Consider the following 16,056-nt stretch of genomic DNA (forward strand, 5'->3'; position numbering starts at 1 on the left):
GTACAGTAGTCAAGAATTCAACAGTCTTGGTCAGAGGTGGTGAGGACCTTAACTAGGTGACTGAAAAAGTGTGAGAATGAAAAACTAGAAGAGATGTCTATGAGGGATGTTCTGGAAATAGAAATGACAAAATATGGTAACTGATTGCATGTGTGATGAGTAAGAGAGAGAAGTTGAGGGACACAGAAGAGAGTGGATGGATGATGGTATCCTCAACAGTAACAGAGATGTTCAGAAGAGGGAGGGTTCTGAGGGAAAGATAATGAGTTCTGTATGGGGTATGTTGAGTTTGAGGTGCCTAAGGGACATACAGCTTGAAATGTCTAATAGGCAGTTCATGATGTGGGATTGGAGCTCAATGGAGAGCAACTAGGAGTAGATATATAGGTCTGGTAATCATCTGTATGGGGCAGCTAGATGGCTCATTGAATAGACTGCTGGGCCTAGAGTCAGGAAGACCTGAATTCAAATTGAGCCTCAGACACTTAGTAGCTGTGTGACCCTGGGCAAGTCACTTAACCCTGTTTGCCTCAGTTTCTTCATCTGTAAAATGAGCTGGAGAAGGAAATGGTGAACCACTCCAGTATCTTTGTCCAAGAAAATTCCATGGACAGTATGGTCCATGGGGTCACGAAGAATTAGACATGACTGAACAACAATTATTTGCACAGAAACAATTTTGACAATATAGGCATATAGTGGTTAAACAATACTTTGTTGTTCTTTCTGTCTGGGGTCTATAGAAGACTCAGAAAATCTTTATTAGGCAGAGGTGATAAATACCTGAATTCCAGGCCTCCGTTTCTTGCTGCCAGTGGTTAGATTAAAATTCTCCATCTAGAATTATTTGGATCAGGTTTGAGTTTGTCGCTACTTTTGGGGTTTCTGTGGGACTCCACTCCATCAATGTGAAAATTTCCTCTCCAAGACTCAGTCACATAAATAATGATCTGATGCCTCTGATTTGTTATTTAAACTTTACCAATATGCTTCTGATTTCCCAAGAGGACTACTTGGCTGAGTCTCATTTCTAAAAGGTCTTCCTGGACCAAAGATGGACTAATTGAATGAATGGATGTAAAAGCATGTATTATGCATTTATTACATGCAAAGAATTGTGCCAAGTACTGGAAGTACAGAGAAACAAGACAGTCTCCACTTTTGGGGATCTCAAATAATGTCAACAAGCATTTATTAAGCACTTACTGTTTACAAGGCATTGTGCTCACATTCTGATAGGGGAAGAGAACACACATGGGAAGTAGTTTCAGCTGCTCTATATACTCTAAGTCCACAGATCTCAACTAGACTGAGTTCTGAGGAGCATAGCAGAAGAAAAAGGTAATTTGCTTAGCAAAGGAAGGGAGAAGCTATGGGAAATTTGTGACAGGGCCATACATGGCTAGTGCTCTCATGTGAAACATCAGTAACACAACCTGAAGCCACTTGCATACTTATATAACAAAACCCACTGCAGAACGAACCTGCCTCCTAGGTGTCAAGCTTTATTCTCTCGGGTCCTTGAAGCCAAAGGATCCAGTGGCAATTGTCAGCACCAAAGGTGATAAAGGATTACAAATGGAATTACAGAGGAGAGGATCTCAGAGGAATTTGGTGACTTCACAAGTCTTATTTAGAATAAATCCACTCCATTAATCCCAGGCTGCCTCCAGTTTAGCTTCCTTGCCTGGGCTGCCTTCCCAATTTGAAGGAGTGGTTCATAACAGGCACTGCACTTGTTGAAACGAACAGTTGAACTAAATTAGTCACAGAATCTGAGATTCTTAGTGTTGGAAAGGATCACAAACACCATCTAGTCTAACTTTTACCTGATTCAGGAATCCTTCCTGTAGCATTCCTGACCAATGGCCAGTTGGCCCTCAACATCTGCAGTGATGAAGGGGTGCCCTACTTTCCAAAGACCATTGCATTGTTGGATGGTTTCCATTGCTAGAAAGCTTTTTTCCTTATTTTGAGACAAACATGATTTACCTAAAACTTCCAAGTATGCGTCTTCCTTGGATACACTACTCCCTATTTAAGGACATCCTTTTGAATATCTAAAGCCAGAAATCATACCTTTCCTAAATTTTCTCCAGAATAAACATTGCAAGAGGGGCTAGGTTGCACAGCGAATAGAGCACCGGCCCTAGAGTCAGAAGGACCTAAGTTCAAATCCGACCTCAGACACTTAACACTTACTAGTCTTGTGACCTTGGGCAAGTTACTTAACCCCAATTGCCCTACCTTCCCCTCTCCAAAAAGCAAAAAACAAACAAACAAAAAGAACATTCCTAATTCCTTTATCCATTCTCCACATTCTATAGTTTCAGACCCTTGGGCATCCTGGTGTCATTTTCTGAATGTTCTTTAGTTTTCCCCACTGTCCTTTTCAACTATGGCATCCAGATCACATTTCAGACGTCATCTGACAAGAGCAGAGGACAGTGGGATTACTGCCCCTCTTACCATGAACCTGATTCTACTAAGGAAAGCTAAGATTGCATTGATTTCTCTTTTTGTAGAAGAGCTGTGTCACAGCTATCTCATACTCTCCTTATGATCAATTCAAACTCCTATTGTCATCCATGAACTGCTGTCCTTATCAGCTCGCTGACATCCTATAGCTGTGTAAGTGATTTTTAGAACCCAAACCTAGGATTTTCCATTGATTCCTTTTTTGTTGCTGTTCAGTTGTTTTAGTTATGTCCAATTCTTCATGACCCATTTGGTGTTTTCTTGGCAAAGAGTGGTTTACCACTTCCTTTTCCAGCTTATTTTACAGATGAGAAAACTGAGGCAAACGGGATTAAATGACTTACCCAAGGTAACACAACTAGTGTCTGAGACCAGATTTCAATTCATATCTTCCTGACTGCAAGCCTGGCCTTCTATATCCACTATGCCAATGATTTTTGCAACTGGGGCAAGTAATTCAGTAGATGAGAAAAATGAAGATCTTGGTCCCTTTCAAGGTTGTTTTAGAGAGGTCAGTGAGATGGGATGGGAGATGGGGTCAAGGTAGAAAAATGTTCACCTCGGCATGAATTGCCATCAAGTGGAAGAATCAGATACTATCCAATAGCTTTCTATTTCAACTAATTATTCCTACTAAGTACTATGCTTATTTGTTTCCATGCTGAATACTGCAAGTATTACCAGGGCAACCTAAATTTCAATGTCCTGAGACAACATTCCAGTTGTCCCACCCTAGTTGCAGCTCTGATCTTTGTTATGTGATGTGGCAGAGTAATAAAGAGCATAAAACACGGTGTCAGATGCCCAGGGCTCCACTCTCTACTCAGCCACTTACAAGCCATATGATCTGGGGCCTCAATTTCCTGAACCATAATGGGAATTAGAATACTAACACTAATACTCGGACCTCACAGAGTTGTTTTAAGGAAAATGTTATGTTTTGGCTCCGTGAATGTAAGCTATCATTAATCATCTTTTTAGTATTAGCCCAAGCATTCCAGTCTGTTGAGATCGCTGTGACAGAATCTTGATCCAAACCATTAGGTATCCCTTCCCTACTTAGTGTTATAATACACAGATTTAACATAGATGCCTTCTATGTTTTCCTCCAAGTCAATGATAAACATGTGAAACAAGTCAGGATGATAAGGACACTTTACACCACCAAAGGTTTGACATTTCCATGGACAAATGTTATGGAGGAAAACCCTCAAATGTAAAGTAGATATCTGATCTTGGAGGAGGTAGAATTTTTAGAGAATGCATCAGCCCAAGAGTGGCTAACACTGGAGAAAGGGGACGCCCATATGACATAAAATTTTTGTCTGGACACTGAGTTAGGCAGCTAGGCCTTCAGCTAAATGTCCATCCTTTCATTAGGGAGAAGACTGGATTTTTTGGAAGTCACGGATTTCTCATGTCACCTCAATAGCTCTGAAACGAGCCCGTCTTTCAGGGCCCAGTCCTGCCCTTGGCAACCTGCACAATGCCCAGCTCTGAGAGGCTGAGTAGGAGTCCCTCAGTGCCAACTCTCTCTTTATCTGCAGAAAACAAAAAGCCTGAAATGGTTGCAATGGAGCCAAAGGGCCATGTGAGCAGTAAGGAGACAAATCTGGAACACTGAAAAGAAACCAACAGCGTAGCGAGGGAAATGCTTGTCTCTGGCCTCGGCTGTTTTGACAGCATCATGTCCTACCCTGCTTCCGAAGAGAAGTGCTTTTCTCCCCTCTTGTATGGGAAAGCAAGAAAACTAGCAGACACATTGAGAAAAAAGTCCTTCCTGTTTCACTTTCTACAGCAGTCTGGTTTGAATTTTATAAAAATCAGCAAATGGAACAATCATCTTTTTTGTGGATACTTTGCCGAAAACCTTGATATGTTCATCTATTCTGGAAAAGCGCCATTTTTAGAACCATTCCTTTCCTCTCATGTGAATAGAATCCTTTCCTAAGGCTCTACTTCCTCAATGCCCTTGTAAAACTATGGACCCCCTCAACTCCCTTCTTTTCAGCTCTCATTTATGTTTGTCTTCCTCTCCCCTCCCCCTTCAGAGGGCAGGGACTATCTCGTGGCTCATACGTGGTGTCCCAAAAATCTTGGTGCAGTTGTAAGCTTTAATAGCTATTAACCTTAATATTAAGTAGTCATTTATCATTAAAGCTATTAAGTAGCTTTAATAGCCATTAAAGCTTACAACTGCACAAAGACTTTTGGGATACTCTGTATTCTATTCCCAATGTTTTAGCCCAGTGTCTAGCATACAGTAAGCATTTAATAAATGTGTCGCCTAGTCTGACCAACATAGAATACAGCAGGCCTACACAAGCTGTGGCCTGCCAAAGGATTGTGGGTGGCCCACGGGCTATGCAGGTCTGGAATACAGCACAGAGATTGCACTTCTATATACGCAGTCCAAGACTATTTCCTTCTATTTAAGCCTTCCTGAGATTGTGCAACGTGGCCTGAAGTGACTGAGTTCTTAAAGGCTTTGCCAAGGAAGCCCAAAGTCTAGAAGGTCCTACTGAGCTTAAGAAGCTTCAAATAAAACCCCAGAGATGGACACTAATCTGACTTCTGAAATTTCTCAAGGTTCACAATCTTGGTGTTATCTTACACCCCTCACTCTCTCTCACCCCACATGCACAATCAGTCCAATAATGTCACCCTACTAACTCAGTAAGCTCCAGCAGGGTCCTGTTCCCTTTAGGATTAAATATAAAAGCTTGTTTTTAGCTTTTAAAACTCTCCATAACTTGGCCCCTTCCTACATGTCTCCATCTCCTCTATAATACAAGAACATTGGCCTTGAGGTTCCATGCATAGAATTCTCCATCTACTGAATCCATGTATTTTCACTGACTGTCCCTGATGCCTGGAACCATCTTCACTCCTCACATGGACCTCTCCCTGGCTGCCTTTAAGTCTCAACTAAAGTTCCACCTTCTGCAAGACACCTTTGCTAGCTGTCCTTAATTTTAACTCCCCTTTATCCTGTATATATCTTGTTTGTACCTAGTTATTTGAATGATGTCTCTCCCATTAGGAGGGAAAGATTATTTTTTGCCTTTGTTTGCATCCCCAGAGTTTAATATAGTGCCTGGCAATAATGTTTGCCAACTTGATTTCACTGATCAAATTCCATTATTTCTGCTTCCAAAACAGCTCTCATGTATATCATCTTACCACCCCATACAGTCACATTCAGACCCTCATCACCTTCACCCAGACTATATTACTATATTATATAGCATAAAATAGTATAGACCAGGGGTGGGGAACCTGCAGCCTCGAGGCCACATGTAGCTCTCTAGGTCCTCAAGTGCAGCCCTTTGACTGAATTCAAACTTCACAGAACAAATCTCTTTAATAAAAGGATTTGTTCTGTAAAACTTGAACTCAGTCAAAAAGCTACACCTAGAAGGCCACATTTAACCTCGAGGCCATAGGCTCCCAACCCTGGGGACTGTGTTAAGGAAATTCATAGAAGACACCAAGACAGGATACAAATTCAGAAAAGGCCTTATACAAATTAGAAAAGAGACCAGAAGCTTACAGAATGATAAACAATGGTTACAAGAGCTCTAATGGGCCAGGGAATGGGAACTTACTGTGTCACCAATTTTTAGGTCTCCACATTTCCTCTGACCTGGATAGGACAAACCATCTTGGCAGGTGGCTGTGAAGGTGAGGCCAAGATCCTCAGGATTATCCCAGACTGACAGCTCCACTTTGGACCTGATGCTCTGAAAACAAAGAAGGAAAATGAAACACAACCAGGTTAACAGCAGGGAAAAAAATGAAGTTATCTCACTGACACATTCCCTACTCCTGTCATGTCTTTTCCCAGCATTTTGACAAGGCTCAATTCCACCTGCAGTGATAAGTGGCCCAGTGGATAGAGTGCCAGGCCCGGACTCAGGAAGACTCATCTTTGTAAGTTCAAATCTGGCTCCCAACACTTACTAGCTGAATGACCTTGGGCCACTGTTGGCCTCAGTTTCCTCATCTGTAAAATGAGCTGCAGAAGGAAATGGCAAACCACTCCCATTTCTCTGCCAAGAAAAGCCCAAATGGGGTCATGGAGAGTCAGACAACTGAAAAATGACTGAACAAGAACAAAAATTACAGCCTTCCAGACCCAGCTGAGACAGTGCCTTTTCCATTAAGGCTTCCCTCATCACCCAGCCAGAAGGGATTCTTCTTAGAGAGTCAGTGTGGTGATGCAACAGAAGGAACCCTGATTCCAGTCATAGCCTGTTTCTGATGCTCACCACCCACATGGCCTTAAGCAAGTCGCTTAATCTCTTTACGCCTTAGTTCCCTCATCTGGAGAAAAAAGCAGGGGTTGGACTAGATGACCTCTCAAGTCACTTCAAATTCTGGTATGAGCCTAAGACTCCTCCTTCTTTTACTTCTCATGATACTTATGTCTCTTGCTCTGCATTAAATTTCTGTACTTGCAGTCATTTCAGTTGTATCTAACCCTTTGTGATCCCATTTGTGGTTTTCTTGGCAGAGATACTGGAGTGGTTTGCCATTTGCCATTTCCTCCTCCAGTTCATTTTGAAGATGAGGAAATTGAGGCAAACAGGGTTAAGTGACTTGCCCAGGGTCACACAGTAAGTGTCTAAGGCTCGATTTGAACTCGGGAAAATGAGTCTTCCTGAATCCAGGTCTGATGTTCTATCCACTGGGCCACCTAGTTGCCGCTTGTGTACCTGTATTCTTCCTCATTAAACTATAATCTCTTTAAGGCAGCAATCACTTTTCTATCTCCCTCTGCAAAATAAGGTTCTTTAAACCATAGTATATGCTTAATATATGTTTCATTGTATTGAAATTCATCATGTTCTTCCTAAGCTCAAGGCTCATATAGCTCCCTCCAAACCCAAAACCCATATTCCAAGGAAAGAGACCAGCAACTTAGACTTGTAATTCATTTTCAGCAACCTCTTCTGAAAGCATCCACCCAATTACAATGAAAAAGTGATCATCACGTGAGACAAAGTGATGTTATCTAGGCGACTCTCTCCCAAGTACAAGGGAGGATGGTGGAATGGCTTCAGTGGAGATACAAGTTCCACACAATCATGAATATGAAATTTTGTTCTATATTCCTCAATAAAAATGAGGGAGATATAGCCCCTGCTCTCAAATAGCTTACAATCTTGTGCGTTAAATATAACTGGGGAAAAAACCTTGAAGATCAATATACTATCACTTGAAGTAGTACCGAATGCAATTTTTTTATTAAACACAATGGATCTTATGATTCAGTGTGGTAGAGCAGCAAAAACCCTGGTTCCCAGAGACCAAGGATCCAAACTTAAATTCTGCTCTGTTCTTTGATACCATAAAGTTTACCACTATGAATATGTGGATGCATATTGCATTTTTGTTGCCATCTTTAACTTGCCTGAGACATAACTTCAGCAGGGTGATGGCTGGAGCAAAGGGTATGGATGGTGCCATATTCTTGCACTTATCATTCCCAAATGATATCCCCAAAGACTGGACCCACACAGAGCATCACCAACACTGAACTAGTGGGCCTGTCTTCCCACTCACCCAAATTGATCATTGCTGTTTTCTGTCATCTTTTTTTCATTTGCATGGTACAAGATAAAAGCTCAGTTATTTTAATTCACATTTCTCTTTTTCTCTCTTACTATTAAGTTATTTCAAGGAAGTTTTCTTTGGGGTCATTTAAAGTTTTAAGATCTATGATTCTATGACCTTTTGGAGTAGCTGGGTAGCACGATGAATGGAGTGCTGAGCCTGGAGTTAGGAACTCATCTTTCTGAGTTTAAATCTAGCCTCGGACAATTAACTGTGTGCCCCTGGGCAAGTCACTTACCTCAGTTTCCTCATCTGTACAATGAGCTGCAGAAGGAAATGGCAAACCATTCCAGTATCTTTGCCAAAAAAACCCCAAATGGGGCACAAAAAGTCAGACACCACTGACCAACAAAAAATGACCTTTTGTCTCAAAAACATCAACTATAACTGCTCAGAGGTTGGAGGAGGGCGAGTTAACTAAACAATTCTGTGATACCAGAGCTCCTGTGGGTCATGGGTTATAGAACCAGAGAGATTCATTTTTTTTTTCAGGTTGAGATTAAAAGAAAACATGCTTGTAAAATGTCTTCCATGGTAGCATTACAGTGATGTGACATTGTGAGGGAGTTAAGATGGCCAGAAGTAGACACACAAATCCTGTTAGAATTCTTGGCTTTCTTCAACACCAGCTCGAGGTCCACTTTCAGGTGACCTTTCACAGTCCGTTCAGCTACTAGAGCCTTCCCTTCCAAGGATGCCTTTCATCTACTCTTTGTTCATCTTGTGTGTAACTATTTATGTATGTGTTGTCTTTGCCACTGGAATATAAGCTCCTTGGGGGCAAAGGAGGACTGCTTTTTGCTTTTCTTTGCATCGTCAGAACTTAGGATAGTCCCTGGTACCTACTAAGTGCTCAAAAATGCCTGTTGACTGACACTAATGTAAAAGGGAAAGGGATGTTGAAGTTATATTGGGGGAGAACGAGGTTACCTAGGAAAATAGGCACTGAAGGCTGGAGTCCTGTGGATTACAGAATGACGGGTTAGTGACAGGTTAGAAGATGGCATAAGGAGGAAGCGTAAGCCTTCACAGCAAGTGCTGCTGCCTTCCCCACTTGTAGCTTCTCATTTTAACAGTCCTTTCTCTATCATTTCCTTTCAAAGATATTGCAGCCTCAGCTCCAAATCATTCTGTCATGGGGAGGCTAGCAGGAGCAGACCCTTGTTGGTTGTGCGGCTATTTTCAGTCCATTATGACTCTTCATGACCCCGGTTGGGGTTTTCTTAGCAAAGATACTGCAGCAATTTGCCATTTCCTTCTCAGGATATCCTACAGCACAAGGAAACTTGAAGACAAGAGGACTGTTCTCAAACTTTTACTATTCCTTTCTAACCAAGAAGATGCTTTTTAGCATCATAGGACATCGGAGCTAGAAGGGACCATGGATAAGTTTAGCGGGTCCGACTTCCTCATTCTCCAGAAAGCATCAAAAAATATTTTGGAGACCAAGAAGGATAAGGTCACATAGTTAGTTAGTGGCAGACCCAGGATTAGAATGGAACTCTCCAAGCTTCCCATTCTTTTCTCTTTCTCATAAAGCCTTCTTCTTGAGAAGTCTCTCTCTAAGTGCTGTAGAAAAAACTACTTAAAGCGTCAGCTGGAAACTTGGCTTTTATTCTAGAGGCTGCTACTCTCTATAGTCCTCGCCCCATACCTTCCCCCATTTACTGTCAGAAATCACTGTTACAGATGCCTTCTGGAATGATGTCTGGAAGACAACACCTCTGAACACAAGTGACAGCATCAGGAGGCAGAATAAGACATACATTTTTGTACACAGTTAGTATAAAAATTTTTCGCTTGATCATGAACATTAGTTATTGGCTTTCTTTTTTTCTCAATGGGGGAGTGGAAGGCTGAGGGAGGACAAGGTAATAAGAAAGAGGGAGAGAAGAAAGAAGGTCACTGAATTATCTTTTTTTTTTAAACTACAGAATGGGGGCAGCTAGGTGGCTCAGCAAATAGAGCACCAGCTCTGGAGTCAGGAGGACCTGAGTTCAAATCCAGCATCAGACATTTAACACTTACTACCTGTGTGACCTTGGGCAAGTCATTTAACCACAGTTGCCCTGCCTTCCCTCCCCCCTAAAAAAAGACCAAAACTACAGAATAGAAGGAAGGGTTGAAAGAAGCAGACAAGCAGAACAGCTTTGAAAGTTACAAGCTAAATGTATTAAAATTATGAAAAAGAAATGCAAACTGAATATATGTGTATAACCTATATCAAATTGCTTACCTTCTCTCAGGGATGGGAAAGGGGAGGGAGGGAGAGAAAGAATTTGGAACTCAATTTTTTTAATGTAAAACATTATTTTATATATAATTGAGAAAAATAAAATATCAAAAAAAAAAGAAATGCAAGGTGTACAAAGCAGAGATCTGCAGTTTTGTGTACAGTCCTCTTTTTCTCTTCTACTCTTTATATGGAAATGAGCACTTTATTTAGTGTTTATTAAGTTCAAAATAAAAATAAATACATTTATTTAAAAGCAAAAGTCTAGGATAAGGTCGTATAGCTGAAGAGATAGAGCCATGGTCAAGTTATGGTAATAAATATTTATTGAGCTCCCTAATGGTTGGCCAGAAGTCTATGAGATGGTGTGTGTCTGTGTGTGTGTGTGTGTGTGTGTGTGTGTGTGTGTGTGTGTGTGTGTCTGTATGGGGCTGGAATACCAAAGAAGTAGAAGACAAAGCTAAATGACACTTTTACCTAAGTAACTCCTTTATTATAGGGGGCAGGCATGCTAAAGAATTTAAGTGAGATAATGTATATAAAAAACTCCCAAACCGGAAAGTACTATAGAAATACTAGCCATTGTTATTATTGCAACTATTATTTTTATAATGAAAGTAGTTTAATGCCATAATTGGTGATGTATCTTTTGTAAAGATTTCAGATTGTACCCAGAATTTAATCTTATCTTGCTGAGTAGGACAATGGGTAAAAAACTCAGTCCGCTCTTGGCCACTGACTGAGGATGTGAGTTAAGTCAGGTACAATTCTCCTAGACTGTCCCCAAGATTCTGATTATATAAAACCTGATGGGAAAAATGCAGAGACTTTGAACGGAAATAGATTCTTTACCATTAAATTCAGTTGAGGCTTGGAATGGAGAAAAAGACAGCGTATTCAGACTCCCTCTAATCCAAAGAACCAAGAAAACTTTTCTGAGGTTCAAAATTTGAGGGGAAACCAAAGCTGTGCTTTCAATGGTATAGGAAGATACCAACAGAGATTAACAACACCTTTTATGCAATTTGTCCTCTAGAGAGAGTTGCCCAGGGCACTGAGAGGTCAGGTGACTTCCCCAGAATCCCATAGTCAGTATGTATCAGAGACGTGACTGTACCCAGGTCTTCCTCATTTAAAGGTCAGCTCTCTGACTGTTAGACTTATGGAGGTCAAAATGGAGCATCTGGACCTTGGTATTGCTCTGAATTACATCACTAGCCTCATATGGGGAGGCAGAGGAACAGAGAGCAGCAGGTTCTCCCTCTGTCTCCCCAAGTTACTTCCAGAAAGCTTAATCTGCATTTGAGATCCTAGGTTTCTTACTTGAAGTGATATTACTGTGGCAGAAACTCAATGTACAATTCATACCAGCTGTTTTTCCCCCCAGATATCCCAGTTCTAGTCACTCTGAAACTTTTTAGCTTCCACATCATTATTAGCTCCAAGGACAAACTGCAATTTGATATTCAAGTAACTCCTACCAGGCTAATCTCTAAAAGAAATACCCATATAAGAAGCCTCATTCACCATGGGGCTTGGAGGAAGTGATGGTCAAGATGGCATAGGTTTAAAGGCTGCTATGTGGTGGGTCAGTTTAGGACACATCTGGAGCTGTCCAAAGTCAGACCAACCATGAGGATAGGTGGAAACAGACTTCATGGTAATAACAAAAAGACAGAAAAACATTCACTTGACTAAAATATAACACGGTCTTCAACATTACCCTCAATATTCAACTACTTGTCTAATCCTCTAAACTTAAGGAAAAAATCCCCAGTGATGTTTCGTTAAACAATGACTTCCTTTCTGAATTCCATTCAATGCCTTACATAGCTGTATTTATGTCTGTCTGTCTGTCTGTGCATTCATGTGTCCTGCAGCTTAGATACAGAGAAAAGACGTTCATTGTTGCCACTAGTAAATACGCTAAAGAGTTTCACAATCCTTCAGTCATTATGGGCACTTTCTGAGTTTAAAGGATTGGTCACACTGTAAGAAAAATTATATATGTAAATCAAAGTGCTGAATTAAAGATTTTGCCCTTCATGAAAGAGGAGAGATTTGGAGTCTGCCAAAACAAACTCCAAATACATCCTTCTCTCTCTCCCTACAACCCAGCCAAAGGCCACAGCCATTCTCTCCATTACATTTACTCCAACAAAAATGTTTTTAAAATATCTCAATAAATCACTTTCCAGCAACTGAACAGAGGTAAGAGACTACACCCATACTTAGTCACGAATGTGTAAGTCACTACAAAATGCACTGCAAAGCTTCTCAGGCATTAAAAGAACACATGAATATAAACAGTCCAGCTCAGAGTACCACAATTTAATCCGAAGGTAGAAGGGAACAACCAGCAATAGAGTAATGAAAGAGTAGAATAACAGAAATGTTAGAGGGAGAAGGAATTTTAGAGTTTGTCTAGCTTGATGCTCTCATTTACAGGGCAGCAAAGTGAGGCCACAGAGGTAAGGAGATGAGGCCTAGGTCTCACAGCTATTAAGTAGGAAAATCAGATTTGATCTCAGCCGCTGACTCTGCCGTTGTTCTCTCCATTATACCGCATTGTCACTTTCTGATTACTATACACTTCTGCATAGTTGGAGTTTAGAATACAAACATACATACAAACACACATGTATGCATACACATAAACACACATACATGATGCTGCTATACCACCTGAAAAAGTACAAGGCTACATTCAGCATCAGGATTTCCCTTTTAGGGAGATCAAGAGCAGAAAAAAGATAGGTCTGTTGAGGCAGCCCAGAGTAAGGGTAAGAGCACAGGACTTGAAATCAAAGATCTGGGTTCAAATCCTAGCTCTTTTACTTGTTACCATGGGAGCTTAAATATATCACAACTACTATGAATCTTATTTTCTTCATTTTTAAAATGAGGGTATTGGACAAGATGTTCCTACTGGCTATGAATCTACATATATTGAGCACATTCACACACATACACAGAATTTCACTCCAAGCATTTTGCAGCTTCACATTTCTGCATTTATTATCATTCACCAAAACTTGCCACTGAATTTCTACAGTCCGCCAAGCCACTGATAATAGATAATGTGTGAGCCATCCTCAAATTATGACTGAGTTGCATGAATGAGTTCATCTGTAAGTCAGTTGTTTGGAACTCAACTTCCCAAAGAAATAAAGTGGTAGCTGGGATGCCAGCTGGCCCATGGAAGCCCGCTCAACCCACAATGCAACTGAACTATAGTACTATTAAATCTAACACTATAGTCTCTCATTTTTCAGTGGAAGAATACATCCCTAAATCCTAAAGGGAAGGCAGTGACGTGGTATAATGGATAGAGTTCTGGCCTTGGAATCAATAAAACTTGAGTACCTCAGACACTTAGTAGATATGTGACCAATGAGAAAGTCACTTAATCTCTCTCAGGCTCAATTTCCTCATCTGTAAAAATGAGAGATTTGATACAATGGCAAACATTAACTAGATACCTATTATGTATATGACACTGTACTGGACTATGAGTATACAAATCCAAAATCCAAAACAGGATCATGCCTAGCCTCAAAGAGCTTACATTTTTCTTGGGGAATACAACATTCACATAATAGGTAAATATAATATGAGGAGCATCAGAGCACTAGTAATTGGGAGTGGGGGACGGGGGTGTCCAGAAAAGGTTTTGCAAAGGAAGTGGCATTTGACCTGAGCCATAAAGGAAGCTAAAGATTTTAAGAGGCAGAGATGAAGAGAGAGTTATGTTCTAGGTGTGGGAGATAGCTTACAGAAATAGAGGAAGAATGATGAGTTAGAGTAACAAGTATAAATCCAGTTTGGCTGGATCACAGCCTTATACACAGAGGACATCACTCCAAGCATTTTGTAACTTCACATTTCTGCAATTAATAGTCATCAAAACTGCCACTGAATTCCTACAGTCCTCCAAACCATTGCTAATAGATAGTGTGAGCTAACTTCAAAGTGTGAATGAGTTACTTACAGCCTCTTTTGTATACAGGAGTCCTATGAAAGAAGTCTGGACAGCCATCCTGTGGGAGGCTTGCAGGGTCCTGCTTAGGAAGGGGGGGGGGGGTGGAATAGGGAAAGTAAATAGGAGAGTGCTGCTGTGGTCAAACCCACAGTAGCAACCATGTGGAGAAAAGGGTTGAGAGGAGAGAGAGCAGAAACAGAAAGACCACTTAGGAGGCTAGAGCAATAGCCCAGTTGTAACAGTCCAATTGCTTTATGAGGCGACCCAACTAGTTTGGTGGCCAGTTGAGTGGAGAGAAGGAGACAGATCTGAGACGTTATGGAGATGAAATCAGTAAGACCTGGCAATTTATTGGAAGTTGATAGTGAAGGAGAGAAAAAAATCTAGAATGATTTCAGAGGTCGCTAACTCGTATAATGAAGGACGGCAACAGAAATAGGGAAGTATGGAAAAGGATAGGTTTAAAGGGAAGAAACTGATTTCCATTTTGGACCCAGGAATTTTCTACTGTGCCATATACCCCGATCAATTTTCACACAGCGAAGTCAGAGAAATCTCCCAGGGCAGGGAAAGCAACATTTTTCTGGTTGCTCTGACTAATGGTAATTGCTGGCATCTTTGGTTTGGAAGAGGAAATCAATGGTGCTACTTTCAGAGGTTCTGTGGCTCTCTTAGGGTTGTTTTTTTTGTTTGTTTATTTTTACTGCCTTCTATTGTTTAAATTTTCAATTTAATTCAATATAGGGCTCTGGCCTAGCTACTGAGGGAAATATAAAACAGTCCCTGGCTAATAGTATAGTGAGGGACACCAAACTGTGATACTAATACACTAAATATGATACAAAATTATACAAAAAAAGGCACAAGCAAGGTACAAGGCAAAGCCCAAAGAAAGACATGCCATTCTTGGCAAGGGACCAAATTCTCCCTCTTCCACAGAGAAGGGCTTAAGGCAGAGATTCCACTTGGTCTGAGAAATTCAAGTCTATGCATTAAACCAGTGTTTGTAACTCAAAACAGTCAGACTGCTGCTTTTGCTCCTTCCGAATACTAGAAAGGCAAACAGACAAATAGATGAGGAGATAGAGAGATAGAGAAAACTAGGTGGAGAGAGAGACAGACAGAGGGAAAGAGGGAGACCAATGAAGAGGAGACGTGGGGAAGGAAAGAAGGATGGTAGGAAGAGCAAATTAGAAATATCTATATCTGTTTCACAATATAGAAAACCACTTCCTAGCTAAAGCCTAAAGCTATAATGGGAAGTTCAAAGGTTCATGTGAAAGACTTTACCAAGTTCAGTCTTCCAAGTTTGGCTGCAGAGTAGAAAAAAAATACATCTTCCTCCCTTCAGTGCAGGGTTGGGGGACTATGGGTGCGAATTGTTGTATATATTGTCAGGCAGTCAGCGGGTTTGTTTTACTAACATAATGAGTTTTCTTAAAAATCCATTTAAAATCTTTGTTACAAGGGATAACTTGTTGATTACAGAAAGAAGTGGGATATATTCATAAATATGCTTTAACATACAAAAGCATCATTAAAAAATTAAGGGTAAAACAAAAAAAAATCCTGAAAAACAAGGGTCGGTCTTGCCCTCAGAAATGGAAGTATAATATCATTAAACATGCTTGTGGTTGGCTGACTCAGCTGCCTAAGACTTACTGTTAATAAAGCCAAGGGTTTGTGTTGGAACTCCAATGTAATCTGTCTACTGCCACAACCCCAGATTGTACCTCTAAACCCA

At 40.8% G+C, this 16,056-nt stretch overlaps 1 protein-coding gene across 1 annotated transcript in view; it reads right to left on the bottom strand.

Moving 5' to 3' along the window:
* The window catches only part of ITGB5 (integrin subunit beta 5), a 205,288-nt gene that overhangs the window by 70,876 nt on the left and 118,356 nt on the right, over nt 1-16,056 (bottom strand). Inside the window, exon 9 of the mRNA XM_069064969.1 lies at nt 6,087-6,221. Within this exon, the coding sequence (XP_068921070.1) occupies nt 6,087-6,221 (135 nt within the window). The remainder of the gene's footprint in view (nt 1-6,086; nt 6,222-16,056) is intronic.

The sequence above is a fragment of the Petaurus breviceps genome, unplaced genomic scaffold (assembly GCF_028583685.1).
Source record: "Petaurus breviceps papuanus isolate PSGF00001 unplaced genomic scaffold, PetGlider_PUasm1.0 90654, whole genome shotgun sequence".
NCBI lineage: Eukaryota > Metazoa > Chordata > Mammalia > Diprotodontia > Petauridae > Petaurus > Petaurus breviceps.